The sequence below is a fragment of the Rhinoderma darwinii genome, chromosome 8 (assembly GCF_050947455.1).
Source record: "Rhinoderma darwinii isolate aRhiDar2 chromosome 8, aRhiDar2.hap1, whole genome shotgun sequence".
NCBI classification, from domain to species: domain Eukaryota; kingdom Metazoa; phylum Chordata; class Amphibia; order Anura; family Rhinodermatidae; genus Rhinoderma; species Rhinoderma darwinii.
Genome location: NC_134694.1, coordinates 109,697,851 through 109,712,873, shown reverse-complemented (window position 1 = coordinate 109,712,873; position 15,023 = coordinate 109,697,851). Strand labels below are relative to the sequence as shown.

The 15,023-nt window shown below is 39.5% G+C and overlaps 1 protein-coding gene across 1 annotated transcript in view; it reads left to right on the top strand.

The window, feature by feature from the left end:
• The first annotated feature begins 1,282 nt into the window (after window positions 1-1,282).
• The window catches only part of GMFG (glia maturation factor gamma), a 36,489-nt gene continuing 22,748 nt past the window's right edge, over window positions 1,283-15,023 (top strand). The window contains exon 1 of the mRNA XM_075834471.1: window positions 1,283-1,529. Coding sequence (XP_075690586.1) covers window positions 1,527-1,529 — 3 coding nt within the window. The 5' untranslated portion in view covers window positions 1,283-1,526. The remainder of the gene's footprint in view (window positions 1,530-15,023) is intronic.

The following is a 15,023-nucleotide window of genomic DNA, read 5'->3' as shown; positions in this document are numbered from 1 at the left end:
TAGCAAAAAATCTACTTTGTGACTAAAATCTGCACTCAACCAGAGCAAACAAAATGCACTTCTTTTTCGCGGCTGTTTTTTTACGCGGCCGTTTTTCCCATTGAAATCAATGGGCAGATGTTTGGAGGCGTACTGCTCCCGATTTTTTTGCCGTTTACGGCCCAAAAATAATGGCCGAAAATAAGCCGTGTGAACATACCCTAAGATGTGAGGAGTTCATACATACCACACGTTTGCGTTCACAGGTGCGTGTGGAAGGAAGGAAGGTGCCAATTTTTCCATGTAGATTAAATAGGGGATTCACAGATTTTCAATCTCCCGTCACGATAAAAACAACTTTTTCTTCGCGATTTCTGAAAAATCATGGCAAAACCATGCAATTTTCCACGATTTTGTAAGAATCACAGCAAAAAACGCAAATACACCAGGACAAGTGAACACAGCCTAAACCTAATCCATAATCTTGATCTAATGCGATAACTAATACTGATTGTTTGGTGGAACTAATTGGAAACAATCAGTAATGGCGACTTTATTGACAGTTCCGTACTTGCTCTCTAAGGGGTAGGATGATAACGTGAATTCTGCCAGGACTTCACCCGCTGACCCCTCTCCCCCACAAGGGCTGAAGTGAGAGCTGTATATATGAATAAATGGACAACTAGTGGTTAAAAGAGCACGTCCCTACATAATCTGACATTGTCCAATCAGCTCCGACAATGTCAGTGTACCCTGTCGACAAGGGGAATGGTAACGCCCAGTTATCAATTTATTCATACATTTCCATGAGGAATAACAGAGGTACAATGCAAAGTACTAAGAAAAGATGCTATTTTTTTGGTGAATACCCGTATTTACTAAAACTAATATGTCACGAGAGCGGACGTATCCTCTTTAAATTTAAATGCCACCTTAAAGCATCTTCTTACATGTCACATAATGTCATCCACTGTCTCTGAGCTTAGAGAAATATATCAAGGATTTCCAGTGTTGACAAAGCTATTTGATCACTTTGCTTTACCGCTATCATACTGACATTGGGTTACTTCATGTTTTCCCCATACACAGCTGCTTTCAAAATTTCCACTGGTTGCCTATGGAAACAGACAGCAGTTTGTCTCCTCCCAGGTGTCAGACATGTGACCTTACAGCTGAGCTCTAGCCCTGCAACTGTCTTCTGAGCTCCCACAATGCACTGCTCCCTGGTAACATGAAACCAGCAGAATTCTGCCATAAGCTTTAGGTGTGAACCGAGAAGAAAAAAAAGTTCAAAAAAAGTAATGCGAAGTATTTACAAAGTGAATTTTTGTTCAAAAGTGGAGTTTTCCTTGAAGTATATTTGCTCTGCATCAGCTAAATGACAAAACGGCTGTTTTGTGTGATAACAGGATGTGGTAACGGAACATACGCTCTGTGCAACCCCCAACCCTTCCCCCCTCCTCCTCCTGCCCCCCACATCCTGCTGTCATCCAGGTCAGGGGTACAAAATCAGCAGGCAGGAGCCTTGCCACAGAGACGCCCGCAGGATGGTAAGATGCCTCTCTATCTGGTCTGACATACGTATTGCAGAATACTGGGGCGGTCTGTGTAACATAAGTCTCTTATATCACTGCCCCAAGGGTAGCTGCTTTTTTTTTTTTTAAGATACTCTGCCCAATATATATGAAGGGATTCCCTTATATATTAGTGTTGTCAGAATCGGTCTATAAAATATTGCAAATACCCCGTGTCTTCCCGGATATGTGTTCGCTGTCTATATGCTGTTTTATGGCAGCCTGTATTGTGCGTGCCGTTCACAGATTACACGGGGCAGTATTTTTCAATGATACTTCGGGACTTGTTATATAAGCAATAGTCGAATATAGTCTGCACAGCCGGAGATTTGTGTCTTTATGTTTTATGGCATGAAATAAGCGCAGTTATGAAAGATTATTATCTGATATGTGTAGTACTGATCCCTACCTTATATGTCCCACACTGATCAGCCATATGTAGGATCCCTACCTTATATGTCCCACACTGATCAGCCATATGTAGGATCCCTACCTTATATGTCCCACACTGATCAGCCATATGTAGGATCCCTACCTTATATGTCCCACACTGATCAGCCATATGTAGGATCCCTATCTTATATGTCCCACACTGATCAGCCATATGTAGGATCCCTACCTTATATGTCCCACACTGATCAGCCATATGTATGATCCCTATCTTATATGTCCCACACTGATCAGCCATATGTAGGATCCCTAACTTATATGTATAACACTGATCAGCCATATGTATGATCCCTATCTTATATGTATAACACTGATCAGCCATGTGTATGATCCCTACCTTATATGTATAACACTGATCAGCCATATGTATGATCCCTACCTTACATGTATAACACTGATCAGCCATATGTATGATCCCTATCTTATATGTATAACACTGATCAGCCATATGTATGATCCCTATCTTATATGTATAACACTGATCAGCCATATGTATGATCCCTATCTTATATGTATAACACTGATCAGCCATATGTATGATCCCTATCTTATATGTATAACACTGATCAGCCATATGTATGATCCCTATCTTATATGTATAACACTGATCAGCGATATGTATGATCCCTATCTTATATGTATAACACTGATCAGCCATATGTATGATCCCTACCTTATATGTACCACACTGATCAGCGATATGTATGATCCCTATCTTATATGTATAACACTGATCAGCGATATGTATGATCCCTACCTTATATGTACCACACTGATCAGCCATATGTATGATCCCTATCTTATATGTATAACACTGATCAGCGATATGTATGATCCCTATCTTATATGTATAACACTGATCAGCCATATGTATGATCCCTACCTTATATGTATAACACTGATCAGCCATATGTATGATCCCTATCTTATATGTATGACACTGATCAGCCATATGTATGATCCCTACCTTATATGTACCACACTGATCAGCTATATGTATGATCCCTATCTTATATGTATAACACTGATCAGCTATATGTATGATCCCTATCTTATATGTATAACACTGATCAGCGATATGTATGATCCCTATCTTATATGTATAACACTGATCAGCCATATGTATGATCCCTATCTTATATGTATAACAGTGATCAGTGATATGTATGATCCCTATCTTATATGTATAACACTGATCAGCCATATGTATGATCCCTATCTTATATGTATAACACTGATCAGCGATATGTATGATCCCTATCTTATATGTATAACACTGATCAGCCATATGTATGATCCCTATCTTATATGTATAACACTGATCAGCCATATGTATGATCCCTATCTTATATGTATAACACTGATCAGCCATATGTATGATCCCTATCTTATATGTATAACACTGATCAGCTATATGTATGATCCCTATCTTATATGTATAACACTGATCAGCCATATGTATGATCCCTATCTTATATGTATAACACTGATCAGCCATATGTATGATCCCTATCTTATATGTATAACACTGATCAGCCATATGTATGATCCCTATCTTATATGTATAACAGTGATTAGCAATATGTATGATCCCTATCTTATATGTATAACACTGGTCAGCGATATGTATGATCCCTACCTTATATGTATAACACTGATCAGCTATATGTATGATCCCTATCTTATATGTATAACACTGATCAGCTATATGTATGATCCCTATCTTATATGTATAACACTGATCAGCCATATGTATGATCCCTATCTTATATGTACAATACTGATCAGTGATATGTAGGATCCGTATCTTATATGTATAACACTGAGCAGCGATATGTATGATCCCTACCTTATATGTATAACACTGATCAGCCATATGTATGATCCCTATCTTATATGTACAATACTGATCAGCGATATGTAGGATCCGTATCTTATATGTATAACACTGATCAGCGATATGTATGATCCCTATCTTATATGTATAACACTGATCAGCCATATGTATGATCCCTACCTTATATGTATAACACTGATCAGCCATATGTATGATCCCTACCTTATATGTATAACACTGATCAGCGATATGTATGCTCCCTACCTTATATGTATAACACTGATCAGCCATATGTATGATCCCTATCTTATATGTATAACACTGATCAGCGATATGTATGATCCCTATCTTATATGTATAACACTGATCAGCCATATGTATGATCCCTATCTTATATGTATAACACTGATCAGCCATATGTATGATCCCTACCTTATATGTATAATACTGATCAGCCATATGTATGATCCCTATCTTATATGTATAACACTGATCAGCGATATGTAGGATCCCTCTTATATGTATAACACTGATCAGCCATATGTATGATCCCTATCTTATATGTATACCAGTGATCAGTGATATGTATGATCCCTATCTTATATGTATAACACTGATCAGCCATATGTATGATCCCTATCTTATATGTATAACAGTGATCAGTGATATGTATGATCCCTATCTTATATGTATAACACTGATCAGCCATATGTATGATCCCTATCTTATATGTATAACCGCGATCAGTGATATGTATGATCCCTATCTTATATGTATAACACTGTTCAGCCATATGTATGATCCCTATCTTATATGTATAACACTGATCAGCCATATGTATGATCCCTACCTTATATGTATAACACTCATCAGCGATATGTATGATCCATATCTTATATGTATAACACTGAGCAGCGATATGTAGGATCCCTATCTTACATGTATAACACTCATCAGCGATATGTATGATCCCTATCTTATATGTATAACACTGATCAGCGATATGTATGATCCCTACCTTATATGTACCACACTGATCATCCATATGTATGATCCCTATCTTATATGTATAACACTGATCAGCCATATGTATGATCCCTACCGTATATATATAACACTGATCAGCGATATGTAGGATCCCTATCTTATATGTACCACACTGATCATCCATATGTATGATCCCTATCTTATATGTACAATACTGATCAGCGATATGTATGAACCCTATCTTATATGTACAATACTGATCAGCGATATGTATGAACCCTATCTTATATGTACAATACTGATCAGCGATATGAATAATCCCTATCTTATATGTATAACACTGATCAGCGATATGTATGATCCCTATCTTATAGATATTACACTGATATGTATGATCCCTATCTTATAGATATTACACTGATCAGCCATATGTATGATCCCTATCTTATAGATATTACACTGATATGAATGATCCCTATCTTAAAGGTGTAATCCACATCAGTGATAGAAATGATCCCTATCTTAGGCAGGGCCATACAGAGAAATTTTAGGGCCCAAAGTGAAATTCGGATGAATCGAACTCCCCACTGAGAGCTCCGCCAAATGTAACTTTATTAAAGGTTATGTCCACCATTCTTTTTCAGTGATTAATATCACAATATATCTGTATACGGAGGCTCTATTTTCTGATTGGTAAAATGATATAATTCTGTCTGCATGCAGTCACCACTAGGGGGAGCTAGCTACATATGGATTTATACAGCTTATAATGAACTCAATTGGAGTTGTATACATATGCATTCAGTGGGTTACCAGTGCCTGGCATCCTCCCACCACAGGCTGCATAGCAGTCATGTGCCCTGCCTCCAGTGTGCTACCCCCATACCACCCATGTTTATTATATGCCAAAGGTGGACACGTAGACTAATTTTCCCACAATCCCTCAATGGCCAAAGGATACAACAAGCAATATATTCTTATAAACCGCCTTCTCGTAAGCTGCTTATTGCACACAGATAATACATATGATGCAATATTAGACGGGTGGTTATAGATTGCACATATCACGCTTATGCAACCTGCTGCTCTGCCAGCTCCAAATCCTCTGCTTCTTTTGATCTTGTGATCGCTGCCTTAGTCCGTATACAGCGCGAGACTACCGAGGCCAGTGTTTGGCATCACTGATCATGTGGGTATATGAACACGTTATCACTGCAGCCAACAAACAGCGGCGGGGAGGACGGCAGCGGCTACGCTGGCATGCCGGGGGATCTGTTAGGTGAGTAATTCCTTTTTTTTTGTTTTATTGCACTGCCCCCTAGGCCACATTTTTCATGATCTCAATATTATTAAAGGGCCCCAAAACTGTAGAAAAAAAAAATATATGGACCGCACATCTATTTTTCATACAATGACTTGCTGCTAAGTGAAACTTATAATCATGAGGTTCTTAGGAGACATTTTGCTAAAAATTTATAAGACCACTTGTCACTTCGCCACGACCACTTTTAAGTGGGTCCCTACTCCATTATGCGCAGCACTCTAAGGCAGGGGTTACTGCTACAACACATCACCCGCAGGGGGAGCAACCCAGCGGCCCAACAGCCCCCTGCTGCCAGGCTAAGCCACTTTGCTCTGGGCAACATCGCCCTATAGCATCACAGCGACAGAGACCACCATCTTGGAAAAAAGGCTCCATTTTTTAACAAAATCCGTGGCGTGTTTACGGCGGCTCCTAAAAGAGTAGGGACCCACTTAAAAGATGTCGTCGTGAAGTGGTTAGTGGCCTTATACAGTTCGATAAAAATGTTTACTAAGAATCTCATGTCCATACATTGTGCTTAGCAGGAATAGATCAATGTATAAAAAGTGGTTGCGTGGTCCTTGTCTTTTACTACAGTTGTGGCGCAATTATTATTAAAGGGGTTCTAGGCATTGGACAATCCCTAAATCTTAGAAGGGTCCCTTGATAATAAGCAGAGGACAAAGTGTCCCTCGGATGGGACCGCCAGCGATCAGTTGTAATCCATGGGGAAACCTATCAGTAAGTGTTCAATTTCCCTGCAGCGCCACCACAGGAGAAATGAAGCATTACACAGTTCCCATTCATATCAATAGGCTGTATGTGTAATACAGGACAGGTCCTCCCGAGCGAGAGACGCTCTTTGTAACCGCTCCCCACTCTGACCAAGAGACGAGGATCCTGAACAGAGAACCCCCCTCTATTAAAGGGATTAAAAAAACATGGCTGCTATCTTCAAAAACAGCGCTACACCTCCACAGGTTGTGTGTGGTATTACAGCTCAGCACCTTACACTTAATTGGAGCTGAGATTCAAAACCAGACACAAGCTGTGGACAGGTGTGCGGCTGAAGAATGCCGCCATGTTTTTCTAATTCTGTACAATCCCTTTAAAAAGGAAGGTCCTGGCAGGGCTCTACCAAGCTATATTTCCTGCTACAATGTCTGCAAGTATTATGGAGCAACACCTTGTGTTGTTGAATGTTATAAGTAGTCAGATCCTGATTATAATAACAAAATGTCAGCTCTTTGCCTTATTCTGATAGGAGTCTGGATACAATCCAACGCTTTGATACAACGGAGCGGTTGCTAATTTGCAGTCATGAAGCAATATTCCCCCCCGCCCGCATCTAAGTCATACATCTCGCCATTGGCTTGTAATTTGATAATGATATCTAGGACGTCTGGCGGCATTGAATAAATCCTGAGGATCTGCCATTATCGTTACTGTAAGCACTTCGCACATAAACAGACACAAATGAACGCAACTGATTGGAATATGGTAATAAGGGCCGCGCGCCAGGTACGGCTCTGCATCAAGCTGGGCATTGTACGCGACTACGTTTATTAAACTGGACATGATATAAAGCTCCGGATGCGACTATTGGACATGTCACCGGGCGCTGCATTGGCATTATGTATTGCCGCAGCAAGCGTTTCTGATGGATTGTAGTCGCAGTGGTGCATTATGGGTATTTTCGCAGCTTCGAAACCGCATACAGACAAGTGCAGAGTCATAACGCATTAATAAAGCATGAAAGAAAATCTTTACAATGCACATTGTCCGTTTTCCTCGCTCATTTCCGCCCGTGTACTCTTTTTTTTTTTTTCTGCAGTAATTGTCAGGATTGAGCCACACTGCCATCTAGTGGAGGTATACCATAACAGCAGCTAGATTCCCGCATTGCAATTTAATTTATATGTGACGGATATTCATATGTGACAGATTTGTCTATGACAAATCCGATGTGGATTTACGAGATGATCGGCGGCAGAAACTCGAGGATGACACTCAGTTAAGGTGATGCGGATCCACATGAGGATTAGCCACAGTTCAATGGGGATAATCCACAGCCTTTTCCGTGCAGATAACGCAAGAAGAACAAACATGTTTATCCTTCTCGAGAATGATATTTTTCTGCGGACATAAATCTGTGCAGGTTTTTTCTGGAGCAGGTGAATGGTGTTGCACAAACCACATTCACATGTATTGGTGTCCAAAAAACTCCTATTTTTACAGCATTAATTCACATCCCAGGAGTGAGCTTCACGTTTATATCACTCATTTTTTTTTCTGACACATGGCTTGTTTTTAACCATTTATGATCTAAGGACTTATTTACGGTGTCTATCTCATTAATATCCTTAAATACGAAAATGCCCATGTTGCCCAGACCACAATGTTCGAGAACAGAAATGGCGGCTTTTGTATTTGGTGAAAATGCCGAAACGGATGGTGTGAACACATCCCTACAAAGTAAATTCAAGGATTGTGAAAAATTGGCGTCCAGTGAGACTAAAGTGTGGTGGGACCTCACCACACTGCGCAATTACATCTCAAAGGACATGATTCCGAGGGGTCTCAGATTGCGTAAGGTGCCCACACACAAATACTCAGAAGAGTTTCTGATTGATTGGAACAAAACGTTATCGGAGTGCTCTATCAACCTCATGACTCTTATCACCAAGCATGAGGAGATTAAGCTCACAGAGCTACAAGTAGACCTTACTAAAATCAGGGAGGAAATCAGCTCATTTTCCAGTTCACCAGATTATGCAATATTACAGAAAAGAATGGACGATCACTTGGAAAAACTAGAGAAGTCCATTGCGGATACTAAAAAAACGAAATTCACACGTGATACCCAAGATTACAAGAATGATGAAGTGTATTCTTGGAATAGTGGCAATTATAATAGACGTGGAGTAAGATCTATATTAAGAAAACGCAACGATTCACACAAATTCAACTCCAGTTTACACAGAGTTAGTTTCAGTTCGACTGAACCTGAAACAACCGATGGAGCAGAGGGGGATTCGGATCCCGAATTGATGCAAGGAGCACGTACATTCAAGTCTCAATACGGCAATAAACGAGGATCCTCAAAAAACGGGGGAAGAGGGGGGGCAGGAAGCATAGATCGAACGGACTTTACTCAACCCAGACGATTGAGGAATCACAGGGGAACCTAGATGTGATCAATCTATCATCTGTACCTCTCTCCCCGATACAAATCAAGGTCCTATCAAGGGGACTGAATTTCGTGCCTAATCAAAATTTTGATGTCTTTTCCACTCTTCTTGATATTAATAAGTTTGTCCGTAATCTCACGGTGAAAAGGCACTTCCTTACTTCAGAGGCGACCACAGATGACCAAATAACAAACTCCACGGTTAATATCAACAACTATAGGACGCTCATGTTTCAAGAACAGTTGGCATTACTATGCTTGGAAGATCTGGCGGGCGAACAAACACAGAATTTAAACACCAGTCAAACTCCTAAATTTATTACTAAAAATCCCAGGTTCTATCCAACTCAGTCCCGCACCGAAGCTATGGACACTTTTCAATCAATTATAGAGAGAGAGCTACATAAAATCAAGAATCTAACTGGATGTGACAAAACCTCTCATAATTTATCCATTGCGGAGAAACAAGCAATCAAATCTTTGAAAGAAAATGTGGACATCGTGGTTCGGATGGCGGATAAGGGAGGGTCCATTGCCATTATGGATAGGGCCATGTATATGGACCAAATCTTCCTGTTGTTGGATGACGCCAATACTTATGTTAAAATGTGTGAAAATCCCACTAATGACTTCTCCAGTGCATTGAGAAGTGTACTTGATGAAGGGTTGGTTGAGGGACTATTAAGCAAAAAAGAATATGACTATCTATATGTGGAATTCCCGGTAATACCTATAATGCACGCATTGCCCAAAACACACAAGGGCATTGTTCCGCCCCCGATGCGGCCTATAGTATCCGGTATAGGGTCCTTAACAGAGAGAATTTCAGAGTGGCTGGATTGCCACCTTCAACCTTTGGTCCTAAGGACGCCAGGTCATTTGAGGGATACGAAAGACGTTCTTTCTATCTTTCAGAACATAATCTGGAACTCAGACCATACTTGGTTGAGTTGTGATGTGGTCTCTCTCTACACAAGTATTCCACATCACGTTGCTATTGAGGCCCTCACCCACCATTTACTCAAGTATAGTGGATATGACCCGATTTTGCAAAATTTTATAGTTAAGGTGACCATTTTTTTGATGTCTCACAATTATTTCAATTTTGCGGGCACCTTCTATCTTCAGAGGAGGGGAGTTTCTATGGGGGCTAAGTTCTCTCCGTCCTTGGCCAATCTGGTCATGTCCTGGTGGGAGGAGTCCACTCTTTTTTCCTTGTCCAACCCATATGTGGGCCATGTCCACTGGTATGGCAGATACATCGACGACCTCCTATTTATTTGGGAGGGCGATGTGTCTGCCATACAGGAGTTCATGACCTTCATGAATGATAATGATCTCAACCTAAGGTTTACACATGTTATCAATGACACAACCATCAATTTTTTGGATATCAAATTTATTTCCAAAAATGGTTCAAGGGTGTGCACAGAGATTTATCATAAACCCATATCGGGGAATACGATACTACATGCCACCAGTTGTCATCCTAAGCACACTATCATGGCAATACCCGTGGGTGAGTTGACAAGGGCCAAGAGGAATTGTAGCACACAGTTGGGATACATTAAGGAGGAATCTAGAATATGTCGCAGACTTACAGCCCGTGGGTATAGGAATTGGACATTGGAAAGGGCCAAAACCATTGTTAAAGATAAAGATAGGGATGGTCTCCTTTCCATCGAACGCAATTCAGACACTACAAGCTCTGGTACAGTAGACACTGATATACCTACTTTGGTACTTCAATACAGCAACCAATTCAATCTTATCAAAAACATGGTACTTAGGTACATTCCCTTGTTGTATGAAGATACTAAATTAGAAGAGGTATTGAGAAGTGGGTGTCGGGTGGTATCGCGGAGACCTCCAACCCTTGGTAATATGCTGGCCCCGTCTCTATTGACTACTAGTCTTCCTAAACCCACGTGGTTAACCCATAAAGGATACTTTAAATGTGGGACACATCCATGTAAGGTCTGTAACTTTTCCAAGATCACCAAGGATTTTTCAAATTCCTCAGGTAGCATCAATTTTTCAATAAAATCGTACATCAACTGTAATAGCAATAATGTCGTCTATGTCATAGAATGTACCATTTGCAAGCTTAAGTACGTGGGGTGTACCATTAGGAAATTCAAACTCCGGGTTTTAGAACATCTAAGTTATATCAGGAACCCCAATTTTTTGAATATCTCAAATATCTCCAGACACTTCATTTTACAACACAACCGTTGTGTCAACTCATTTTGCTGCTATGCAGTGGAAAAAGTCAGAGGTAATGTAAGAGGGGGGAATATTAGACAACGCCTGTTAACGAGGGAAGCTTTCTGGATTTACAATTTGGAAACACGATTCCCACAGGGTTTGAATGTTAAGAAGGAACTCATGTTTCATTATTAAAATCATAAGTTACATACAAGTATTGATCTTTATCTGCACAAGTCTTTGTGAGCTTAACAACTCTCATGTACTTCCCTATGGGAAGATTATTTATTATGGAGCTACATTGTGGCTCATTAATATTTTTAGTACCATCAATCGTGAATATAACATATATCATGTAATGGGTTGTTTCTTCCCTTCAATATCCCTGTAGTATTTTCGTTGAGATAAGCGGGCATTTCATTCTTATATCTACCCACTCCAATTAAGGGGACTCTTTTTAGGGATTTTGACCTTACAGATATTCACCACATACCCCCCTTTCTTTGGTGATAGTTCTAAATACATCTAGTACCATTAGGTATAGGGTAAGAGATTGGTAGTACATACTATTGGATCAGATATTAGGAGACACGCCCGAGAGATTGTAACTTACCATCACTTTCAGCACCATACATTGAGGACAACGACATCAGTCACGGAACCCTCTCTTTCTGGGTATCCTTCAGATACTCGTGTTGAGATGAATGGATATACTACCATGATAGCTTAATACTCCTTTCAGCACCATACTTTGAGGACAGCGACATCAGTCACGGAACCCTCTCTCTCCGAGTGTCTTTCAGATACACGTGTTGAGATGAATGGGTATATTATTGTGACAGTTAAATATTCCCTCCACGGGGATCCAATCAGGGGTTCGGATCTCTTCAGGTATTTTCCTCACATAACGCTCTACTGTAACAGGTCAGAGAGTTTTCAGCACCATTTAGTCTGGACAGGGACAGTTGCAATCTGAGTCATTGACCTGATATTGTGTGATAGTATTTGGACCACTGGAATTTATCATAATCTGATACTCGTGTTGAGATGAATGGATATACTACCATGATAGCTAAATACTCCTTTCAGCACCATACATTGAGGACAGCGACATCAGTCACGGAACCCTCTCTCTCCGAGGGTCTTTCAGACACTCGTGTTGAGATGAATGGGTATAATATTGTGACAGTTAAATATTCCCTTCACGGGGATCCAATCAAGGGTTCGGATCTCTTCAGGTATTTTCCTTACATAATGTTCTATTGTAATAGGTCAGAGAGTTTTCAGCACCATTTAGTATGGACAGGGACAGTTGCAATCCGAGTTATTGACCTGATATGGTGTGATAATATTTGAACCATTGGAATTTATCATAATCCGATTGTTCTTGGGGATCGTATATTAATATTCTATACACTCACAGATAATATTAGGTTCCAGTATATAAATCATTCGATATAACACAGGGGGTGACTACGTAATTTATATTTAATATTCCTCACTATTAACATCTGTTAGGAGGTCCCTTCTATATGGAATAATGTACTTGAAATTTATTAAGTACTACATATTTTTGAATAGTACCATTAGTTATATGGGTCATTTATGTAATTCTTGATAGAATATATTAATGTCAGTTTCATATAGTCGCACAAGGACAACTTTTACATCTAGATGTCCGGGATATATTCCCCATGTGGAGTATTTTTCCCGTGAGATACAATCCATAATTATTGAATATCTGATCCAGTGTAGAATGAACTCTGTTTATTTTTTGATATTTGCATCTACAGTTGCATTTCATCGGAGGTAGCTATTGTGCATGTATGTTTTGTATGTTTGTTTGTTTATTTTGTTTCATGTGTTGTGGAATTTGGCGCATGTGGACAGGTCTTCATGCATTGATGTTCTGGATGTGTGGTTTCGGGTTGCATTCCATCTTCCTCATGGATAAAATATGGGCACCGTGCCTTTTCCTCTCTGCGAGAATCGGTTTATATCTCCGACGGTGTCCTGTTGCGAACGTTATCACATACCTAGGGATAAAGTATATTATACATGAGTACGCAATGTCAAATAGATACAGTATACAATAAGGGTTCTCTGACACTGTCTGATGTCATATAGATTTTTCAGGAATAATTTTGGGAATATTCTTTTTCAACGTGGACTCAGATAACATGTCCCTTTCTTTTTTATAACAAACCAATATATGAAACATTGAGAATGATTCTTGCATATATTTTTTGGGAATAAAACGCATTAATGTTCTATACACCTATTCAGACCTGACTGTTTTTTCTGTTTAATTCCAATATAAAACATCATGGAATTAATTATAACGTTTTGGGATCATGAGATTGACGTAATCATATTTACAACATGTAATCATTATTATCATACAGTTTACATACCTTTACTTAGATCATATTTGTGTAAATCGATTTACATTTTATTTCGATGGGAGTTACATTCCCACTTTTTCTTTTTAATTGTATTCTCGATATGTTTTTGGATGCTTATATTACATACTTTAATATCTTATATATGTATTTGTTGGAGAATGTTATACTTCTGACTGAGCCAAACCATGAATATGTGTTGTTGTTTTTAAATTTCGTATATTGAATTGATAACATCTGTGATATACGTTGTGAGAACTGTGGGGACTAAGTCGTCCTGACTGCTATATTTACTATCTAACCCGGTAGATTATAAACTGCAGCTTTGAGCATCCCTGAATTGGTCTTAATACAGCTGTAATTTCTATATTCATTCACCATTTGATGTGTTAACACTAAGGGATCATAGAAAGGGTTTTCCTCTCTATGTTTAATATATACTTCCCGTATCTCATCCATATATAGGAGGATCTCACCTGAGAAGTTAATTAGCAGTCAGGGTTAATCATTCACCTGTTTTTCTTGCGTACTAATTAGTTACGCTTTTTAAGCAGACAGGACGATGGTTGTCCTCATACTTCTTTGCCATGATTAAGAGCACAGGAGCTGCTCGAAACGCGTAGGCTGGGGCATACTGCCTACTCACAATTTTTCTGGGACTGCGTCTCCCTACGATTTTTAATATTACTTCAATAAAGATGGGAACAACGCTTCCTTTTTAAACTTACAACTGGACTCAGCGCTGGATTACTTCCCTTGTTTTTTCTATTATATACCGCCAGCCGTAGCGGGAATCCGAGCAGAGAGTCAGGAGACGCACATAACTGGTGAGCTGGAGGTTTCCTCCCCTATTTCTTCTTCTCAGTATACGGCTAATCTTCCGTGCCCACCGGATTCTATGTGAATATTTATTGGAGTATACAAACGTTTGACACAACTGTATATATCAGGATACATACCAGCATTTGGGACTCTTGTATTGGTGTCCAAAAAACTCCTATTTTTACAGCATTAATTCACATCCCAGGAGTGAGCTTCACGTTTATATCACTCATTTTTTTTTCTGACACATGGCTTGTTTTTAACCATTTAT